General features: G+C 48.4%; 1 protein-coding gene across 2 annotated transcripts in view; it reads left to right on the forward strand.

Annotated features, from left to right (window-relative positions):
• Nucleotides 1-23,517, forward strand: part of LOC143375975 (uncharacterized) — a 79,126-nt gene that overhangs the window by 11,234 nt on the left and 44,375 nt on the right. For both annotated transcript variants that reach the window (XM_076825723.1, XM_076825724.1), the window contains exon 2: nucleotides 1,283-2,601. In XM_076825723.1, coding sequence (XP_076681838.1) covers nucleotides 1,540-2,601 — 1,062 coding nt within the window. In that variant the 5' untranslated portion in view covers nucleotides 1,283-1,539. The remainder of the gene's footprint in view (nucleotides 1-1,282; nucleotides 2,602-23,517) is intronic.

The following is a 23,517-nucleotide window of genomic DNA, read 5'->3' on the forward strand; positions in this document are numbered from 1 at the left end:
CGGCTGACGGGGAAATTTGTAGCCTGTGGTCGGGGGGTGAATGCGCGGATCGCGATTACAACCCACCTCCCCCCCACCCCCTCGTTTCGCGCCTCGCGATCACCTAACATGCCTGGGACGATCGTGGGTGTTGTTTTTCACGCGACGGGAGCTTGTTCGGATAGCACACCGTGGTGTGACTTGTTACGGGGGATCCTTCAAAGTTTTTCGGCGGAGAAATTGAAAGAGGCCTACTGAGAATCTTGCCCTTGAAAATTGTTTAAATTGGGAAACTTTGGGAATGTGCAGAGAGTGCCTCGATGGGAAATACGCCAGTTTTGTTTGATACTCGAATTTAGTTCGAGCGATTTTATGACCCCATGATGAGTGGTTTTCTTTCGTTATGAAAGATTTAGGTACTTATAGGTATTATTGTCAGAGTTTCATAATTTTTTGGGTTTGTAAGTTGGGGATTTTCTGTGCCCAGCTTAAGAAATCTTTTTCTTCAAGATTCCTGAAGATTCTTGCGAAGGATCTCTCAGGGCGGGTACGTATGTCTTCGCATCGTTTACACTTGAAAGTTGGTGTTGCGCTTTACCTATACGTGTTTCGATTATAGATAGAAACACGACTAGCGCTCACGAAGCTCCTTTTCACGCTTCATCGAGGCTTAATTCTGACAGATACCCGTCTCCCGACAGTCTTCGTGTAAGAGATAAGGATTCCTACCTGTCGCGAGGCCTTCGAAACCGTCAGAGCTGATTAAGATGATACTATTGAAGAAATAGTAGTTGAGTAGCTAAGGAACAATGTGACGTACTGGAAAAGCATGCTCTGTTGTATCATTTGCACTGAACCTGTGGAGCAACGGAGCTATCCCAATGTTCCATAACCGTGAACTACACAGTTTTCAAAAACAATGCCAGTATGTTTATTCTTAGGTTAATCTTGAGCTAAAAGCATGTGATTTCAAGTGCCATAATTTACACACATTGAAAACCACAAATAGGAGCCACTCTAAGCATCGCAAGTCTCAGAATTGCGGTACCTCCCGCGAAACGTATTTCCAAAAAAATGAAAAGAATTCCTCAAGGCAACGAAAAGAGAGCGCGTGCAAGTAGAAGAAACCAATTTCGTAGGTGAATTTCAGCTACGTATTACCCGCCCCCACCCAGCGTCACGGTTTCCACCTACTTGGCCGCTAGTCCATTAGCGGCACCCTCGTTTAAACGTTTCCGCCGCTTAATCGCGCATAGCTAATCCCACTTTTCACGTCAGCGCTGGTGTCTTTTTCTTTTTGCAGGCTCCTCCGCCGGAGATTTCCCTTCCACGGCACGAAGGTGACGACAACAAACCGCCACGGGATCGCGAGCCTCGCGCTAGACTGTGTGTTCGGTGTGCCTGTGCGCGTCTCTGTGCGTATATAGACCCGTATCGGACGATAATGCCGGTGGTTGATGGTCTCCGTGATCGACGATGACGCAGTCGGCGAGCCAGTGACAGTGCGAGAATCGATCGACCGCCAGGGAAACCGGCCCGTCCCGAATCCAGCGAGGAATAATGGCCAGCGCGACAATGGGGCTCCGTCGCAGAGTGCCGGTGAACAATTCGCCGACCCCGGCGGGCCAGGCCACATCCAGCAAGCGCTCCAGGTCCGAGAACAACAACAGCCCATCCCACGGCAATCTGAACTCGATGAACGCGTCCCGCGACGAGCCACCTACCAAGAAATCCCGTGGAACATCTACGAACGCCTCGAAGGCCTCCTCCGCATCGTCCTCGTCCCCGGAGGTCAGCCCCTCGTCGAAAGGCCGCGGCGGGTCGGTCTCGAGGTCAGCCTCGAAGGCGTCCCCGTCCGCCGTGTCAACAACGGACGCGGCGTCCAGCAATAGCGTACTGTCCACCAACTGGCCCGCCGCGCCCAACATGTCCGACATGTCTACGTACGCGTCGGTGCCCGGGCTGAACATGGCGGCCAGTCCCAACGCTGGGCTCTGTGCCGGGGGACTCAGCATGCCCACCCCCATACCCTACATGTCCACGTCGATGGCGACGTTCGTCGGGAACGCAACTAATCTGGGAAAGAGCTCGTCCGTGTCGTATCTGGACATCTCGAATATGACTGGCGGCTCGTTGAGCTCGAACGCGTCTGGCGGCTTGAACGCGGGGTACGTAGGTAACGGGAGCACGGGGAATGTGATGGAGACGAAGAACGGCGTGCCCATGCCGTTCCCTGGCATTCCCACCGCCGTGAATGGGACCGCTGATTATGGGCTGAAGAAGGGCCAGCCCGAGGGCGTGGGCATGCCGAAGAAGTTTCAGAACGACGGGATGTTCAACGCGTACCAGCCGTGGGTGATTAAGACGTACGGGGACCTGGCCAAGACCAAGACAATCACGATAAAAAAGTACGCGCGTATATTGAGAACGCTCAGGGGGGAGGAAGTGAACAGTGCGGAGAACAGTAAGTTCCGGTTCTGGGTGAAGAGCAAGGGCTTCCACATCGGCCAGCCGGAAGGGTACGACGCGAAACCAGCGGACAGGATTATCGGCCGTCATGCAGTGACGAGTCCGGGATTGGATCCTCCGCTGTACGTGCCCACGCAGCTGCCCCACAACAAGGTGAGTCTGTCTGAGTGGATTATCGGGATTTTCGTGGTAGCCGCTGTTCCGGGTACGGTGGAGGCTCCAGTTTTGCGGGGATGCACGAACGGTTCTGTGGAATTCCGAGCAGTCTATTAAACTAAATGCTGAGGATATTTATTTTTTTGCCAAATCGGCCGAGTACGAAGAGAGCAGGTGCATTAATTGCAACAAAAGAATTGGCGATTGAAGAAATAAAATTGTAAAATATTGATTGCCAGATGGGGCTTGATCGTGCACACTGGAGCCTCCACGTCTGATATTTTCAACTCACGAAATTTTTAATAAGATTTGAATTTTTGGGAACCTCGTTCGAATTGCATGTTTTGCGCTTAGTCGATTGGAGAAGTGGAATGCTTTCGAACTTTACGATATTGAATATTTTCTACTGAACCTGAACTTGGTCTGAACTATTCGAAAGTCGAACACCTTCGCATCGGATCAAATGCAGTACTCTTAGAACCAATCGCGGCAAAATGTTTGACGCACGTATGAGCAAGTATCTCCATAAAGAAGGGCAATGAAAGTTGTCGGATCAAAAGTGCAGTCTACTGTTACCGAACCGAGGGCAACCGAACCGAATTCCTTGCGATAGAGCACAGTGGAATCGATCGGAACAGGGGGGAATCAAGCAGAAGTGAATAACTGAAAATCGCGGACTAGATGCTCTCTGACCAAATGCTTTCAAACCAAGCCGCGCCGAAAATACTTCATATTGAGTTCGCACATTTGTTCGACGACGCGCCGAATATACTCTGTCCATGTCTAAACACGTTCGGGTACGCTTCGGTTCGGTTTCACTCATAATTCTCGTTTTTTACATTTCTGCCGACGAGGGTACAGACAAATGTGCCTTGGCACCACTTCGTCGTACTTCTCACCGACTATAAACATCGATCAATCAGTAGAGCTATATCGAACGTGGCGCGTTACACAGCCACGCCTAGCGCATGGTTGCTATTTTCGTATACTAAAATATTTACTCCATGAAATTATTGTTGTTGTTATTGCTGCTGGAGCACAGAATTTCGCTAGGGCTCGTTGCTGTCCTAAGCAACAGCTTCCTGCGAGACAAAAATGATGCTCCGATGCTATATAAAGTCTTCGCGCGAGCTATCACTCCCTTCAACACTGAAAACAACTCCCGCCGTCACCGTCTAAAAGTTACGCTTCATCTTCTTAAGAACGTAAATGCAGTCTTGAAATTTCAGACCACGTCCCAAAATTATTTCGCTGCCTCCGTCGAATCTACCCCGCAGTGAAAGAAACCTTGAAATACAGCCCGTTCCCTTAACCAAGATCACTCCACTGCTCGCCGGAGTGCACATTCGTCCGTCCCCGCGATCCGCCCGTCGACCACAGACGATTTCTCGGCGGATTCGCGCGGCGGTCCGCCGAAACGGCGAGGTCACGGGTGGAGAATTTATCTGGCGGCCGAGTAGAAAAACCGCGAGAAATCTCGGGGCACGGGCCGGCGAGAAAATGGATCGCACGCGCGGCACCCGAGAAACGGGCGGCCAGGAAGGAGGTGGCGGCTGCGGTTGGCACGGGGAGAGGCAAGGAGGAAAAGGCGCTCGGCAGGCGCGGATAAGGTGGCTGCTTAATTACGTCTAATTACACGGATACGTAGGTAGCCGCGGCGAACGGTGGCCGGCGGGGAAAAAAACGTCGCGCAACGGCGCTCTTCGCTCTGGGGGTGTTCGATTCACCTCAAAGGATCGATTCAAAATCGAATTATAAGGATCCTTCTAAAAAATCTGAACCAAAGAATCGATTCTGGAAGAATCGAGATGAAAAGAATCGCCATGAAACTTTTTTTCCAAAATTAGTACATATACATACACAGAAGTCGGATTTGAATAATTTTGAAAGAATCGATATAAAAAATACTTTTACAAGGAACAATTTGGGATAGTTGCTGAGGGGCATTGTATTGAATAGAAGAGATATTTTGCTATTCATTTTAAATATTTTATTCATTATGTAATTGCCATTCTTTCATTGATAAGGAATTTAAGAACAATAATCGCTGTAAATGTTCAGGTGATAAACTATTTCTGTGATCAGTTAAAATATTTCCGGCTTTGGAAAATACACAAGGAAGGAAGAAAGAAGAATGGTAAAGAAAGATCCAGAACTGTCCAGAATCATCCAAAACATAGGAATCGTTTATAAATTTGGCGCGAATCCTGTATAAATTTGGCAGGAATCCTGTATAACTGGCGGGAAACGTATAAGACCAGGAAAACCTACGCAAAAAGCAGTTTGATTGGTCCTTGCACTAGTGGCAATTAATTCCCCCAGACGGCAAAAAATCGATTGTCGATTTTTACATCAAAGAATCGATTCCGGGGAAAATCGGATACCAAAGAATCGATTCAAAAGATCCATCTATTAACCAAAAGATTCGATTTTCTGAAGAATCAAATCGGAATCGAACACCCCTACTTCGCTCCACTCGCCCGTTGCTCTTGCTCTGGGGCCTACGAAACCTGCCGGTCGGCGCTTATGGGCCTGCGTACGTAACGCTCGCGCCGCGCGCCACTTCCGCGATTTCTCACCGCGCCAGGCCCAAGTTTCGTCACCACGGCGATTAGGCCCCGCTGCTCACGGCGGGACAACGGCCGTGGGACGATCCCCCTCGGTTGTGGAAAAGGGACGCGGCTCTGAGGGACGTTGAGCACCGATGGAACGCGGGAAAGGAACGCGGCCCGACGAATACGGGGAAATGAGAGAACCCGGGGCTTCCTGGCGCGAGCTGTTCCTTGGTGGACTATTGCGTAGATGTAGACTTACACGCTGGGTGGTGAATTAAGGGGTATCTCTGATGAGCGATGTGGCATGGGTATTTTAAATAGAAAATTATTTGGAGGTTAATGGAGTCCTGATGGCGGCAGCTGCAATGCAGGCGCAACTTTGGAATATTCTTTCAAGAGGTACTGACTTACGCTTAAAAGCCTCGGATGGTGACAAGTCGGTCTGCGGAATTCTGGAAGAGTCTCATGGGCAATGATGGATGGAAAAATGTGCGAATCGTGGTCCTTCATGGCACACGGTTAACCTGCCATTTTTTCTCACCTTGTCGATATTCTTGATATCCAGACTTCAGTACTTTGGGTTTAGCTGTGCGGGGTTACATCAAGGGCTGGTGTAAGATATTTGCGCGTGGACGTCAGCAAGTTTCGTATAAGCAGTGCCCTTTCAAAACGCCTGTGTGCTTAATTCTCTGCTAGTTCCTCTAGTGCAATGGGTCATTCTTTCCTCTTTCCTTCCGAGTTTATCCTCGCTTCTAAATTCTTCGACATATAATTTAGAGCCGACACAAGCTATCTCAGCCTTATCGGACATTCTGCAGTCACAGTCTATCAATAACTCCGACTGACAATACAGTAACACCTCTGTTATCCGAACTAATAAAGGAATTTTCTGATAACAGAACCCTCAGCTTTCCGATGCTATTCACCCCACATTTTAAGCAAAACAGCATAAACAAGACTGCCTCGGAAAAGAATTACGGCTCCAGCATTCCCACCAATCATCCGAAACGAAAATTCTGGTGGCCGGATTTTTTTTCGACCTCTTGGTCGCGTTTTTGCCCCCGACTTCCCGTCCCAGCGTGCTCCACTTCGACCCAGATCTCGGTAGCTTTATCAAGCTCGCAGCAGTTTCTCTGGCCACGGGTCCGACGTAACACGCGCGGCCTTCGATCTCTCTTTCTCTGTGTGCGCGCCGCGGCTCCTCCATTTCTCACGCCGCTCGTGGCTCGGCTCCCGTCACAAGTGGAACGGAGGATCCCGACCGCTTGATACCTCGCGCGAAAAATTTCAGTCACGGGCCGCCTGTGATAAATAACCGATAATAAGTTGTCTGGTAAACCGGGGGGATCCACGCTCTCGCGCCCGTCTACGTATGGTAATCTGCGTGCTCCTCCGGGTCGATCGATCTTCCCTGGAATCGGAGCCGCGGATAGGAAGGAACGGACCTTTGATTGGAATCGATTTCGAGGCTTTCTTCGGATCCCCAGGAATCGCTCGTTATATCGTTGTCGACTTTCCCCCTTACCAACCCGTCCATTCCCAGCGACATGAAATTTCTTGGTACTTTGCGTCTCCTGAGATTTCTGTGTGTTTCATTGGCGGATGGGTCTTGTGGCTTCGATGGAGACGTGATCTTCATTGTTAGCTGGACGTACAGTGGCTTTTGGAGCCCAGAGTCAGTTGGTTCGAGAATGTTTGTGGTCGAAAGGATACTTTCGTTCTAACTCCCACAGCGAAGAGGATTCTTTACCTTCGAATGCACAGAAGCTGCAGGTTCTTCTTTGCCTCGTTTAGGTCCCTTACCCACCATCGTAACAGAGCCAGTCATGCTATGAAATACATACAGCATCCGAAACTACTCTACCGCATCACATCCCACTTCATGCGTTTAATCATCATTGTGCAGAGGTATCTCCTCTTAATCGAGCAACGAATGAATCGACCCTCGAAATAACATCTAATTAACAGTCCCACGAATCCCTCGAGTCCCCCTCTCCTCAGCCCGCGTCGATTCGACCGAAAACAGTCAAAAATTGTTTCCCAACATCTGAAAGAGAGATCGTCCCTGGGCCTCGCCAAGGAAGAAGCGCGTCGAGCGTTTCTCAGGCCACCGGGTAGAGAAGGCGCAGAGAGGCAGAAGAGAGGCGGAGAAGCGGCTCGGAGCTATCATTAACGACGCCGCGACGCTTCGCAGCCCAGGAAGCTCTCTCGGATTTACGCCTCTGACGTCCGCGGCGGCGTAAGCGTGGGATTCCAGGCGCGGAAGTAACGAGGAGAAGGAGCAGCGGAGGCGGCACAGAGGGGGCTAGAGAGAGCGCGACGAAAGGGGTGGAAGGAGAGAGGAGAAGGGGGGAGATTGGCCCTGCTTCCCACGGAAGGAAGAGCAGGCGCATAAAGTTGCCCGGTTCCCTCGTTCATCCGATCCGGATTCAGTTCCGCGTGCTGCTCTCGGGAGATCGATCAGCCCGTCTTCCCATTCGATTCGCGCCGCGCTCTCGATGCTCTCGCCACGGAAACTCACCCTCTCCCTCTCGCTCTTCTACCCTTCGTCTCTTCCTCTTTCTCTCTCGCTTTTTCTAGTGGCGCGTAACGACGCTGCCCGAACGCGGCGCCCGTAAAATATTTCTTCGTCGCGATAGCCATTTTTCACGGTTGACCGTCGTCGAGGGCCGCGAGATAACAGCGGCTCACCTCTCCGGTATCTGTTCCTGGCCGGCGCGCGCTCCTCGTTCTCTCTCTCGTTGGGTGGTAGAAGAGTAGGTCTGGCCGGCTAGTCATTAGTCACTTTCCGAAGCAGAGGCACAGACAGGCTGCGCCGGTATCCGCTCTGTCTACCTCTGTCTCATTCTCTCCCACTCTCTCTCTCCCTCGCCAGCCGCGGTGCTTCTCTGTCTGCCTGACGCCTGGCACCGCGCTCTGTCTGCACAGGCTTCTCTCCTGCCCGTCGCGTCGCCTCTCTGTCCCTCAGCGACGCCGCTCCTTCTCTCGACCGCGCTTTGCCGCGTCTCTATACCGGCCGCCCCCGTAGCGGTGGCTGCGAGCCGCTCTCCAGTTCGATCAAGTTTTTCTTTCGATCGTTAGGGAGGAATGAAAGCGTGATTGCAGCTAGGATATATGTGGATCATGGGATTGTAGGCTTCGACGGCTTATAGTTTTGGGGATTTTTCTTATTTTCTGGGATTTTGGAGGTTGGATGAAGGGAATGAGGGTGCGGATTCTTGTGGAGATAACAGAGTGTAAAGTAGTGGGAATCTATTTCTTGTTTTTTAATTTAAGGGGAGGTTCCGGTCTAGAGCCCCCAAAATAGGTGGTATTTAGGAATTAATTAAAGGAAAACTACTATATATAATTTAATGGGACTTTTTGCATTGTATTAAGGATGTCTTAAGTTATAGAAATATATTTTTTGTTTTATAATTAATCATTGCAGACGACACTGGGGAGTCGTTAAAGTCAAGGCGTCAAAAAATTGATCCAAATCGGTGACACCTGTATCTCCAAAAGTTATTATCCGATTCGACTGAAACTTTTTTTATTTTGAAGAATATATTTCTGGCTAGGGGGGAAACCAGAAAGAAATACAAAAATGACATTTTTTTTTAGAAAATAACGACACTTGAAATTTGAAATCACTTCTTTCCTACAGCTTTCATCTTTTCAACGGCTTTAAAAATTACAAATTTTCAATTTTTTGTATTTATTTCTGGTTTCCCTCCTAGCCAGAAGTATATTCTTCAAAATAAAAAAGGTTTCAGTCGAATCGGATAATAACTTTTGGAAATACAGGTCCCACCATTTTGAGAACCCTGTTTGAGTGGCCGGGTGTTACCCATGCATTTGCCGCTACTCAAATGCCTATAACTTGGGGAATTTTACGTATTTCAATAAGTCCTTTTAAACACGCATTCCTAAAAGGTTGAACATTCGAAAAATTAAATAATAAAAAAAATCGACTTTTAGACGGGAGCCTCCCCTTAACTCGGAATCTCTCCTTCATTTTAGACATTTCGGTTGCAGGTAGTTTAGTTGCAGGTATTTTTAGTGATAGAGGCGTTTAATTTAGATGTGTCTGATTAAGTCGTAGTATTTAGTCGTGGCCTGTATCGCCTTGGGCAAGGTTCACGAGATATTTAGTAGCCTGTAGTTCTTCAAATTTGTCGGGAATAGGCTTTAAAAAATTCCCTGTTCTCAAACATGTGCGAACTGGACTAACAATTGAATCGAGCACAGCGATTCATTTATTTGCACACGATAACTAAAGCGCAAAGGTTGCTGTGTGACTACTCAACCCAAATCTAGATAACAAATTTCTCTCGATGCACATGAAAATTCTGCGAAAAATACCCAATCATATCAGTCAATCCTATAATCAAAAAACTAAGATCATCAGTTAATCCTCGCTTCTCGATAATTATCATTGGCGTCTCCCAATGTGACGTAACTGCCAGTACTCAAAGTACGAGATTCCAGCTTTCTCACGTTCCATTTTCATTTGGCAAACCAAACGATCACTATCCACCACTACGCATTACTCACAACTCTAACTGTATCAGTTCAGAGCTGCCACTTTACCCATCCCAATTAACATCTATGTTTCAACATTTGGTACCTCGGTTTGACGTCTCCTCACAACACACCCAGTCGCCCGTTTTCCAGCGATATCACGACAGACCGGGCGAGATCCTTTGAACCCTGAAATTGTTTAGAAACTCGCGATGGGCGCGAGCCATCGCTACCCCGTGCCACCCTGCCCGCCCCCCGACCCGGCTGTGACTCGAAGCAGTAAGTCTCCCTTCTCGGTTCCGCCGCCTGTGGCTTCGGCCCGTTCCCTCCTCCCCACCCCATCCTGCCCTGCTATATCGTTCCGCGCTCCCTCGAGTCACGGGAGAAATTCTGCCGACGCTCTCGCCTCCTCTGCCGGTGCTAAGCCTCTCGCGCGTCTATCTTGATTGAGAGCGAGGAACGACGCTGGCGGAGCGGCACGGGACGAGGCCGGAGGGGTTTGGGGGGGCGGTGGGGGGGGGCAACGACGGTGAGCGAGAGGGAAGGGTGGAACGTTCACCGGGAGAGCCCGTGATCCGGAGCGAGAGAGCGTTTATCGTGCCTTCCGTGAACACGAGGCAGTAGGAGGGGGTGGGGCGGTTCGGCGAGGGGGGCGGGTTGTCATTGATCGTCCCGACTGCGGCTCACGAGCCGCTAAAGGTCCCGTACAAGTACGGGCCCGTGAGCGAGCGAGCGAGCGTGCTGGCTGGCTCCTCTCCGCGTGTGGGCGTGCGTGTACGTGACAATCGCGCGTACGTGCACGCACGCGTTTCACCGCGCACCGCGCCGTCGGCAAGGCACGCTCGGCTGGCCGCCGGAACGAGCCGAGGCAGAAAAACGCAGCGACCGGTTCGGGGAACGAACGGTCGCGCCTGGCGGTTTTTCGGGTGGAAATTGGCGGAGCAAGCTGAGACGCGGTAGCCCACTCCAAACAGAACCGTGGATGGGTTTTGTAATTTTCTTTTTTCTTCTTTTTTTTTGGGTGGTACTGGGCACGGTCGGTGAGTGGAAAATTGTGAACCGGGGCAGGGGGCGTAGGTTGAGCCCGGGTTTGCGGGAGAATGAGAGCAGGTCGAGGGAGGATTGAATAATTCAAAGAGCTGAACATAATTGTTTAAAACACTGCAGTTGCGTCCAATCAGGTAGAAACCAATTTCAATTGTTTTATAATTCTGATGTTGGCAGCAACCATCGTTTATTGTATTCAGTGAAATATGGTGGTGAATAAAAAATCCAGTGCAACCCAGAAATTATCAAACGTGGTCTAAAAGAGACCACCACGGGAAGTATGACATGAAACAAAACGGGGACTCAAGGAATGTTTGAAAGCCTCCATTCCAGTAGCTCCAGATCTCTCAGCAAATTTTGCAAGTTCTCCCAAGAAATATAAAATCAAGAGGCGAGAGACAGCACTTCAGACTCTTCTCTCTTTTAATCCCCCTCGCGCATTTACCGACGATTTAAGGGGAAACGCTTGATCTTCCCCAGAAGTGTCCACGGTCACGCGAGTGGATTTGCTCTATCGCGAATCGAGGCATTCTCTAAAGGAAAAGCGCCTCTGTGCCGGGGAGGTTCCAGCTTGGGAACAGTGCCGAGCGTTCAATAAGCTCCATTTAACGGAGTTAATTTCGCCCGAAAAGGGGCTTTTGAAGGTGGCGGCGTTCCGTGCACGGAAAACCCGCTCGGAAGGGCGATCATTTTCGCGCGGCTTCCACGCTTCCCGTTCTCGCGGCCTTCTCCCATTGTGTGTAGCTCGGAAAAAGATTGCGGCCGGCTCCCAGCTTCAATGGAAAGCGGTCGATCCCGACACCGCAATCGCGGCATCTGTTACCGTGACGATCGACCGACGATTTTCGCCTCTCCTCTTTCACCCGGCGCGCTGGCTAATCGGAGGGACGCCGTTTGCTTTCCCAATAGCGCGCCTCTAGGGCCCCTGTTGTCTCAGCGCTGCGGAGTTTTCGCAGACTGGGCCCCAAAATGGCGGCAAGGCATACTTAACCCCTTTCGCCGGGGGAAAAAATTAAATGAGTTGTCCTCGTGATAAGTAAAAGTGACCTCTTTCGTTTCTCTCGAAACGAATGTGTAGTTGGTTTGATAGTTAGGACGGATACTAATTAGTGGTGGAAATTGAATTTAAATTAAATTCCGCAATATTTCGCAAATCAGATATTTTAATGTTTGGATGTTTGTCAATTTACTGGTTTAGTTTTCGAAGTCAAAAGTGGTGCGCGATCCGTTTTGAAGGACGTTGGGGTTGATTTCTATGAAGGATGGGTTTGATGTTATTTCACGAGAGGCTGCGGAATCCTGAAATGTAATTCTGCAAACAGCGTCCGATGGGAAAGGAATACTGGCACGATAATGATGACGAGTGTACAGAGAATGGCCCTAACGCTGCGACGTGGCGTTTCATTTTCCAACTAATTATAATTCCACGAAATTTTATCACGATCGCAATTCTCGCGTCGGGCGGGCCACCCCCCGTTGAATAAATATCGAAAAGAATTTCTCTCGGTTTTCAATCTGCTGTGGTCCAACGATTAATTCTGCAGCTATTTTATTTCCATTCCCCGGGCGAAAGTATTATTCAGGAGTTCAGGCTCCTCCATCTCGTTATAGGATCGTAAGACGGGATATCGAGTCTGCGTGGTGAAAAATTGGCAGGGGATTAAGCCTTCGCTGCGCCTACAAAATTCAGAGGAAGGGAAAAGGAAGAATCTCAAACATTCCAAACGCGTTGATACCGGTTCACTGGAGTATTTCTTAGGTTCCTCGTCTAAAGTAATGGAAACGTATGTTGCAAAATACATTTCCGTGGATGTGACACTTATTGGTAGCTCAATAGGTGCAACTGATGGAGTGAGTGTGTTAAAATTGCAATAGGATCAATTAGTCTGATCGCACGATTCACAAGGGAACATCCCGAACTCGGAAACTAAAAAAATTCTAAAACTTTGTGAATATGTAGGGAATTTCCTCCTGATTACAACGCAATCTTTGTTTGCTGCCCAAATTCACTCTAAGGGGGTGTAATTGATCCTTGAAAAATCCGGTTATTTTCCAATTTTGTGTTATAACTAGTGAACTGTAAAATATTTTTTTACCATATGCTAGACCTAATTATAAGAAGTAACTTTTGTCTTGAAACTTTTTTTCTATCTCTTACAGTTCGCGAGTTACAACAGAAAATCGGAAAATAGCCAAATTTTCGGGAGTTAATTTCACCCCCTTTGAGTGAAACTGGGCATCAAACAAAAATTGCGTTGTAAGCAGGAGGAAATCCCCTACATATTCGCAAAGTTTCAGAATTTTCTGAATTTTCAGGTTCGGGATCATCCCTTGTCAGTCATCTGTATTAAAAATTCACGAAATTCTTATTCTATGTACACAAAAAAACTGTAAACTTTCAATATTTCAAAAACGAATATTTTATTGATCTACATTTTTTTACACTCTTCCTTCTTCTTCACTTCCGTTAAGTAGTCAAGTTTGCGTATCCGAAGTCCTGAAACATACTGCAGATAGGTAGGCAAGTTGTATCGAAGAGCACGAAAGTTTCTAGTCATGTTGCACTTTTGAGTTGAGGAAGGTAGGGATGATTCCTGGATTTGCGTTTCCAAGGCGTCCAAGGGGCGCGGGGTTCGAGCTGCCGCGTCCTTCCGCGCGGAGGAAAAGAGGAAACGGAGCAGAGCGGCTAACTGAACCGATAATTCCCCGCTACGATTTCAGAGGCTTGGCTCAGTTAACCGTAACCGTGGCTCCGAGGCCGCGCACCTCCGACCCCCTCAGTCAATAAAACAGTTGACCTCCTCCAGGAGAGCAGGAAATAATGCCCGGCGCTGCTAGGAACCGCCTAGTGCACTCATGGATTTTTGGCGTGCGCCCTGAATCCTCTACTAATAGTCCGGGCCCATCCAGCGAAATCGACCATTTAATTCGACTTTTTTTATGCTACACGCGCACTGCAGGCTTTCACGTAGAGAAAGAGAAGAAAAGGATGCTAAGATATGTTTGTGACTTTGGTGGAAAGCTTCGAGGAAGTTTGAGATCTTGATTCCTGTCGTTGAAGAAATACAGGAATCCGTTTGAGAGCGCTTGATTTGAAGGAAAATTGACGACGTTCGGTTTGTTTAATATGGCTTTATCTTGGGCAACGCGAAGAATATGGAACAATCGTGTAAAGAGAGCTGTTGTTAAGTTCACGTATTTGAGGAATATCTGATGTCTCCTAAGGTCTGACGTCTTCGAGGGATTCTAATTCTATGGAAGTGAAGAAATGATGCTGACCACTGGCAGTGTGACATGCATAACAGAATTACGGTAATAGTTTCAAGAAAATGAGGAGTGTGTTAGTTTCCAAGTAACTATCAGTGACATCGTACGTTTCAAATTTAAGAATGTCCCGTTTGCAGCTGGCTCGTTTGATCTGGTGTCCGCAATTACCAAGGAATCCGCTTTGCACTCGTCGCAGTGTCTGCCCAAATGCATTCCCTGCAATCACGTTCCCCGAACTCCCCCGCATAGTTTGAAAAACCATAATTCTCAACCCCATTGCAGTTACCAACAGAATCCGCTTCTTACAGAACCTTTTCCACTCCGTAGCCCGGGTGACAGTGTTCCAGGAGTAATGTGAGCCCTCATTGCTCTACCACTCCTGAATCGCCTCCAAAATCAAGGTTCCAATTTGACTGAACGGGACCACGCGCGGGGAACCTTTTGCTCCGGCGTGTTTTCGCGCCTGTGCCGCGCTAGAAATAAAAACTCCTCCAGGAAAGCCCCAGATATCTCGCCCCTGGGGGCCGCAGGGGCCGCGGCGCAGAAGACCTCACGCGTTTCTCTTTAGTGCGTGACTCAGCGGAGCCGAAACAGCGCACCGCTCGGAGCCACCCTCATTGTGTCCCCACCCCTCTGCCCCGCGCCCTCTCGAGTCCTGTCCGGGCGGGCCTGAATGCAACCAGGCGGCGAACCCTACTGCTCTCTCGACACTAATACCAGCACGTGCGTGTACTTTCATTATCGGGGCAGGGTCGGTGATAATAATCGTGCGCCGTTGGCCCGCGGTGAAAGAGAGAGAGAGAGAGAGAGAGAGAGGGGGGGGGGAGAGAGGGTGAGAGACCGAAAGGGGTGCGGTGCGCGCGCTCTGCCGAGGATCCGGAATACGGGATATATTAGGGCAAGGGGTTGGAAACCATTACGACCGGCGGAGCGTCGATATTTTTTTCCCCTCCTCTTCGTTCTCTCCAGTGCTCGTTCCGGTGTCGTCCTTTCGATTTTTCAAAGCCGCGGACTCGCCTCGAATTTTCCTTTTTTTTTTTAGTCAAGGTCCTTGTGATCTGTGGAGAGTTTGAGGGATTTGGTGTTCTCCGTAAGAAAGTGCTGGAGGGTATATTCTTGTTTTTAGTTTAAAAGTGGAGAGTGATCGGTTTTGGTGAAGAAACTTTAGTTTGTAGATTAAATTTTGTTGAATTCGTAGGCGGAGTTCAGAAAAGCCTCGGGCATGCGCACTGGAGGCCTCACTATTGCCGGACGTAATCACGTGTGCATTAAATAGGACGAAGTCTGCAGTGTATAGAAATGTATGAAACTGGCAGGGCTCTTTCGTAGAAGACCAGCTTGAAGCTGATGTTGGCAACATGTTCATTCACAATCAGCACGAACAGCATTGACTTAGAAATGACAAAGAGAGGTAGGGAACGGGGAGCATGCGAATGTGTTCGGGTTAGTCGATGAAGACGCACCTGCGATTCCGTCAAGTTCTAGTTGCGCGTCAGTAGCAAGGCGCTAGACTTTTCCTCCGCGAAAAAGTCCGCCGCCGCGCGGAGGAGCACCGCTGGAAGTTTACGAGCTGATATCCGTACCGCGGTCGGATAAAACTCGTTATCGTTACCGTTAGTTCTGCTGTTCCGAAGCGCTATCGTTACACGCCTCCGATGCCCGGCCGCGTTTCAATGGGAAAGGACACCACGAGGGGGTGGTTTCGCGCGTTATACTGAATCACGCGCTCACCCTTCGACAACTGGGGAGAGAGAGGCTCGCGGAGTGTCCAGCTTTTAACGTATCAGTTTGAGTAATTCGTTTTCTCCTCATGAAACTCTGTAGATCTTAGTGGAATTAAGAAGATGCGCAGGTGCTGGGTGAAGTATCGTTTCAATCGAACTATTGGAACCTGTAAAAGTAGTTAGGTACGTAAAAGATTTCTTGAAGAATATTGGCCTGGAAGGTCGATTCAAAGTTTACAGAATGTATTTAACACTGAACAGCTCGTCTTGGATCTTTCTCACACTTCCCAGTTCCTCCCGGGTTCCCAAAAACCTTCGCCACTGCGTCTGATAAATAAAATAGAAATCTTTCAGTTCAATCAAATTAAGAATATGTTAAAGAAGTCAACTTGGAGGAGAATTGAAAGTTCAGACTTCGAACGACAATTCTGGGCTGCACGGAAGGATAAGCTCATATTTCCACGCGAAATTCGAAATTGTAATGCGAATTAACGCGAGGATCGTGCAGCTTGACGCATCGCTTATCGCTGAACCTCTGATAACTCGCAGTCGTCAGTGTGGCTAATTAGCGGGGGGGCACGTTTCCCGATTACCCTGCCGGAAACTTGGGTTTCAGTGCGCCTTCTGGGTCGCGTGATTGATCCTGGGCTGCCGCGACCCCGCCGACCAGGCGAGCCGTTTAGAAAACGTGGGCGTGTGAACGCGCGCGCGACGCTATTCCGCCCGCCTATTTACGTAGTCGACGGCCGTTTCGAATTTAAGCCGGCGTAACGATCGATTTATAATATCCACCGCCACCGATACGCGTCCCTTATTTATTTGCGCGAACCGCCGCGACGCTCGGCTTTCGTCATCCCGATGAAAATTATTTCGCTCTCCGAATAACTTGTCCTCATCTGCCTCTCGTCAACAGGATCTTGGCCCTTCGCCTGTTGCCAGGTCCCTGGTGCTTCGTGCCTTGATTTTCTTCCAACGTCATGGTTCCTGAACGACGTTTTGATTTTTTTGGGGCCATGTGTTCTCTAAAAGGAATGGTAAACTGTTGCAACCCTTCATATTTAAAGTTTAAAGTTTACTTTTAAGGATTTTTAGGGTGGCAATTAGTGTTTGGGGCGTAGAAGGAAATTGCCAATAGGTGGTAGTTAAATTGCAGTTGGGGGAATATATTTAGCGCTTTGCACTCGATTAATATATAATACACGAATAAACCAGGATTTGTGTGAATTTGAATTTTATGGAACGCGAATACAGTAGTGAGTGATACATTTTGAAAGTGGAACATCCCGAACTCGGATATTCAAAAAATTCTGAAATTTTGTGAATATTTAGGGAATTTCCTTCTGATTGCAACGCAATTTTTGTTTGCTGCCCAAATTCACTTTAAGGGGGTGCAATTGATCCCTGAAAAATCCGGTTATTTTCCGATTTTGTATTATAATACAAATGGGAACTGTAAAATAATTGTATACCAAATGATAGATCTAATTAAAAGAAGTAACTTTTGTCTTGAAACTTTTTTTCTATCTCTTACAGTTTCTGAGTTATAACACAAAATCGGAAAATAGCCGAATTTTCAGGAGCTAATTTCACCCTCTTCGAGTGAATTTGGGCAGCAAACAAAAATTGCGTTGTAACCAGGAGGAAATCTTCTACATATTCACAAAGTTTCAGAATTTTTTGAATTTTCGGGTTCGGTATATTCCCTTGTTAGACATATATCGTTCAGATCATTTTCTGACACACAGCTAATTTTTATACAACGCGGTAGCGTCTCGACGCCAAGTACATGAAAGACATCCTGTATATGTTGACTGTCGCTACCGTTATCATTTATTCGTCGCACAGCTATTCCAACCTAACTTGAAACTTATTTCATTAATATCTCATCACGCCTGCAATATTTTCTAAATTTAAAGGCATTTTTCTGATGTAAACCGCATATAAGCTTTCGATCAAGACCAAATTCAATAAAAGTATTTTGAATAAAATATTTATTCGTATTAAAATATTTATTTGTATAAAAATATATCTGCTTAATATTATGTAATACAATTTTTCTTTGTATAAATAGCCAAGTTATAATTGGCGAAATTTTTGTACATCATTAATTTTCTAAAGCTATTAATTTACGACAATGTTTTTAAATGGGATTCTTTTTGATGGGTTCATTAAAATGTCCTCGATATGTTAGTTGTGCCATCTTAAACACAGTTGGAAAGCACCTTCGTCTACTTGCAGGTCATTTTGATTTCACATCTTTTTTTAATGTTATGATTATTATTATCTTCTATTTTTTTTTGTGATTTATTTGATTTCATGTACTTGGCGTAATTTTTTTACTTTTTTGAAGTTTTTCATGGGGATATAATATCACGAACGCATCGTCTCATACGATTCCCATTGATCCTTGAAGCATTTCATTCAAATCGGCCGAAAGGGTCCTCAGTCGGCACGACAAGATGTCGCTCTGATCGGCTGGCCAGCAGTGGCAGAAAAAGTCCGCGAATTCGAAAAATAAGCACGCCGGTCCGAGGCAGACCGTGCGTAACTCGAGCGGCCGCGGCTCGGGCCATCCAGTCACGGCTCTAACCCACGGAACAGAACGGTGCTGGGCTGTTGTGCGTGGCGTGATGCTCAGCGGCCCGTAGCGAGGAGCGGCCGGCGGCAATTAGTAGCGGGCCGCCAAGGGAGCCTCGGCCTCAGCCTTTTTCCCCGGCCCGCTGCGCGCCCATTCCGCGCCCCAGGCTCCCTCTCCCTCTTTCTCACGCGGCCGCGCGGCTTCCCTTTCCTCTTCCTCTTTCCGCCTCTTTGCCCTTGGCGTACCCATCGTTGCGCCGGCTGCTCCTCCGTCCTTCTTCGGGGCTCGACTCAGCCCGACTCGGCGCGACTCGACTCGACTCAGCTCGACTCGGCTCGACCCAGCTCGACTCGACTCGACTCGACTCGACCGTGCTCGGCTCAGCCGGCCAGGTTCCCTGTTATGCGCGCCGCGGCTGTGCCTGTCCCCGTCCCTCTGTAGCGGCTTCCTCCTTTCTCCTCTTTCTTACTCTACCCGTCCTTGTTCGCGCGGCGCGTCCTCGTCGCTCGCGTGCTCGATTGCTTCGCCGTCGCTGGGACGGGCGCGACAGAGAGGCGGCGCGAGCGGGACGGAAGCAGCTAGTTTACCAGGGAGTAACGAAGACGGGACGACAGAGCGACGGAGAGCGGCGAAACGATCCGCGTGACGGAATAAGAGAGATGGCAGACCCGACGAGAGAACGGAGCGGCGGCAGAAGCGACGTGGCAGCAAAAAAAGAGGCGCAAGGAGTGAAAAGAGCGGCGCTGGGGATCGGGGTACGAGGGGCCGACGGAGGAGAAAAACGTGAAACCGCGGGTAAGAAGAGAGAGAGGGACAGCGAGGAGCAGGGTAGAAGCCGCAGGCTTTTTGTCCCGCCACCGCTGCCGCCACCCGACAAAAATAGACCCCGTTCTCGTGTCCCCCCGTTCGTCTCACCCGCCTCCCTGCTACGTCTGTGCGCGCACGGGGTACCGGCGTGCCATAGAAGCGTTCTCCTCGGATCGTATCTCGGACTTCAATGGCGCCAACGGGTCTTCCGTCCTCGTTTCCCTCCCCTCGCCGTTCCTCCCTCTCGCCACGCTCGCCGGTCGGTTCACGGGCCGAGCACGGAGACCATAGCCGTGCCCCGAGTCGAAAGTGCGAGGTTGTTAGAGGGTGGCCGAGATGAGACCGATAGAACACGCCTCGATGATCCCTATCTGCCGGGGCGTCCGGTAACGCGCGCGCGACCGTAGGCGGCAAGGTGCCTACACGCAACCCGCTCGCTCGCTTTTCCCCTTCGTTCAGCCCCATCGTTTCCCTGCCCGATAACCCGGCCGCTCGGCAAATCGCGATACGTATCGACCCCTTTCCACGACCCCCTTCCCTACAAATAACTTCCCAAACTCCTTCACCGCGGGACGGGATATCCCGGATGGAGGAGCCGTATGGTCGGTCTGCCGTTTCACCCTCGTCGCTCTCGATCCGCGTCCCGCGTCAACCTGATGGCCGCCCGACCGTGCCGTCGGGGCAGGGTGCGCGACGGCAGGAGAAGGGGGGGGCGGGCAGGGGAAGTGGCGAAGGAGGAGGGGTTGGATTACGTTCCTGGGTGCGGTTGACACTTGTTCGCCGCGGCTGACACCGGGCACGATTTACAGCGGCGCGTTTAGATCGCGCCGCGCAGCAGAGGTGTCCTCGCGTACTCAGCGGAGAAAAAGTGCGGCGCTATGACCGCAATTATGAATCCATCGCGTGGATATCGAGGCTTGACGCTCAACTGGCTGCTTTCACGTCCGCGCGAGTTTGAGTTCGATAGGTGTCGACCGTTCTCGCGGTCTGCTTCATCTTACGGATTTTATGCACTAGGTATAAAAAGTCTGCGTGCGCTAAGGTATGCAGAAGTGTCTGCTTATGAAAATATAGAAATATCCTTGAATTCAGGTCAAAATGTATTTGTAACATGTACATGGTATGTTTACGATTCTAGTAATGTCAAAGTAACAAATTAAAAATTAACAGAATTTAAATACAAACAATAAAACGAAAAATGTCGTACAGGTATAACAAAAGTAAAAGTAATCCTAAGTGATGCAAAGTTAGTAGTAGCTTGTAGGATATCCTCTTCTTTTTAGAACCTCCTGCAATCGTTTGGGTATAGAATGAACAAGTGTACTTGTCTCTTGAGCACTAATTTTTTCCCCTTCTTCTTTTAAAATAGTTTTTAACATAACCTTTGATGTATTATTATGTTGACGTATTCTACGTTCTAACAAATCCCATAGATGCTCTATAGGATTTAAATCCGGCGATTGAGGGGGTGTATGTAACTGTTTCGGAACGTTGTAAAGTAGCCATAACTTAATAATTTGAGCCGTATGCTTAGGATCATTATCATGCATGAAATAGTATGAAGTACTCAATCCTAATTTTTCGGCACTTTGCTTGACATTAGCTTTTAAAATGTTTAAATAATCAACTTTATTCATTGTGGATTCTATAAATTGTAACTGCCCTACTCCACTACTGGCCATGCACCCCCATACCATGACACCACCGCCACCGTGCTTAATAGTTGGGAATAGGTGTTCTTTGGGAATAGGTGTTCTCCATACCAGTTTTCGACCTTTTATGCCAAGAATGCAAAATTTACTTTCGTCTGAAAATATCACTTTTTCCCAGAACTCAATTGGTTTATTGACATGTTCATTCGCAAATTGAATTCGTTCTTTTTCGATTGATCTTCGATATAAATGGTTTCTTACGTGCGACGTGACCATGATATCCAGCTTTTTTAAGTATTTTTCGTGCGGTATCGACGCAAATTGTTTTATTAAACTTGAACGCTATATCCTTAGCAATTTTCATTGCAGTTATTCGCGGATTTTTTTAACTTCACTTACAATACTCCGTTGCTCTATTTTGGATAATTTTGACGGACGACCAGAACCGGGTTTGGACGTTATAATATCCGTTGATTTAAAATTATTTATAACTCTTCGAACGGATAAATGTCGTCTTCCTATCATTTTTCCTATTTCTCGATAACTTTTTCCTTCTTTCCACAATTTCACGACAATTTTCCTTTCACTGACAGAAATTTCCTTTCCTCCGTATTCCAAGCTAGTTTTGTTTGTTAAAACCTACTGTACCTTTATAAATAATACAAGCACACGCGCATCAATCTGCACAGAGCTTCGTTAACCCAGAATTAAGGTTAGGAACCGGGGAATCCCCAATCCTGTTTCGGGAAATCAGCATTTCGCGTAGCCGTACGCAGACTTTTTCTGGTCACTTTTTAGGGACATTTTTCGTTCTATTCTCTGTATTTAAGTTCTGGTCATTTTTAATTTGTTACAAATACATTTTGACCTGAATTCAAGGATATTTCTATATTTTCATAAACAGACACTTCTGCACACCTTAGTGTACGCAGACTTTTTATACCTAGCGTACTTTAGTTCTTTGAATGATATTGGTGGGTACTTTTAAGTATCGCGCGAATAATTGTAGCAAAATTTCCATGAATGGTGGGCATTGTCATAGTGGAATCCTTCGGGAGAGTACTCCACTGATTCTGACGCAATAATTACAAATCGGATTGAACTCATTTCTTCTGGTCAGATCCTTCCGTTTAGAAATTTATTCCTCCGTTAAAAAATCGAGCGTCTCTTTTCAGCCCCAGCAAAATTTAGCAAAGGGTGGCGTGACTCAAAATTTCTCACGCATTCCTAATCCTAAGAGAGTCCTCTTAAGACCGCCTCTGCATACGCGAATTTTTCGATCCGACGGCGGTATGCGCTCCCTCTCCCAAGTAATCGATACCAGAGCTCCGTCGAGCATCAGGAATTCGTTCTCTCCGTGCATGGAATTCTCCTAGCTGGAAAATAGCATTTCCTCGCTGTCATACATTTTTATACGATACAAGGATGCGCCCGTCAGCGGCAGGGGTCTCCCAGCTTTCGCGATGTTTCCTGTTTCAGACTCCTGGCCAGTAATCAGAATTCTTCGCAAACTCTTGACGATCTTCTGTGCGAACGGCGAATCGTCGAGTCAGTTTCATCGTGCACCGTAGATCAGTGTTCGGACAGGGGATTTTGTTCGAATTATTTTGACAAGACCGCGAAAATGAGCGGTTCAAAAATTGAGTCCTCGAATGAAGCTCGACTTTGGGTTCGATGTGGATACTTTCTCATTTACCGTCGTCCATGTATTCCCTGTACAGTTTACTTACACTGGATTTCGATGGTCGTGACTCACTTTTGCTTTACCGTTCTGTTACACTCTAGCTACCTTGCCTTAGTGATGTTAGTGACAGCTCGAGGATATCAAATCCTTGACTCTCCTTTACGGAACTCTGTAACTAGCGGCTCCGCAGAAGAAGGGAACTGTACCCAAGTCAAATTCTTCATTTTCATACTCGTACGTCCTCATGAAAACCCTGTCTCTTCGCCAACAGACACTGACGAACTATATCGTACTCTCTATCTCAGATGCTTGACACTAAGACTCTGTGTCCCAGCTACACATCCCAAAACCCACTACTTACTTATCCAATCGACCAACAGATAGACTACAACCTTTCCCACGCGCTCCAAGACAAAGCATACCTATACCTACCCAAAAGAAGAACCATCGCGTACCCCACATACTCAAACACAAAATGCAACCTACCCTAACAAATTGAAAACTACACGCCATTGAACCGCCTGAAAACGATCTTCCTCGCGCTCTAAACCCTAGCCCCCAAGAAAGAAAGGATCCTCCGCCTCGAGACTCCAGGAATCTCACTTGAATCCGCTATCCCTAAAAAGAACGTGGCTCCCCGGGTCCAATTTCCGCGATGGAAGGTGGCTCGCGTTTCTCATCTCCAGGAACGCGTGGAGCTCCCAGCCGACCATGGATCCTCCTTCGTGGATCCGGTGGAAATTCCAGCGATCCTTGACGGCCAGTGGCACCACTTGACATCGATCGATTCTTAATTCCGTGCCCGTAGGCCTTCCGATTTGTCCGAGAACGGACCCCTGTCGACAATCGATGCAGAGGCACGGTCCTCGGGTATCCGGGACACGTTTCCCTCGTTCCCCCGGGTACGACGATCGCCGCGACCGAGTGAATGCGCAGAGAAAGGGAGGGAAAGACGCGACGGGCAAACGAGCGGCGCGGGGGGCGACGGCGGAGGAGGGTGGGCGAGGGGTGGGGAGGGGCGTCGAGTGAAACTCCTCGCGGCTCCCTGGTATCCGTTATCCACGGCTAATTAGCCTCACCTCGGCCGCGCTCTTTT

This window comes from Andrena cerasifolii, chromosome 13 (genome assembly GCF_050908995.1).
Source record: "Andrena cerasifolii isolate SP2316 chromosome 13, iyAndCera1_principal, whole genome shotgun sequence".
In the NCBI taxonomy this organism is placed as follows: domain Eukaryota; kingdom Metazoa; phylum Arthropoda; class Insecta; order Hymenoptera; family Andrenidae; genus Andrena; species Andrena cerasifolii.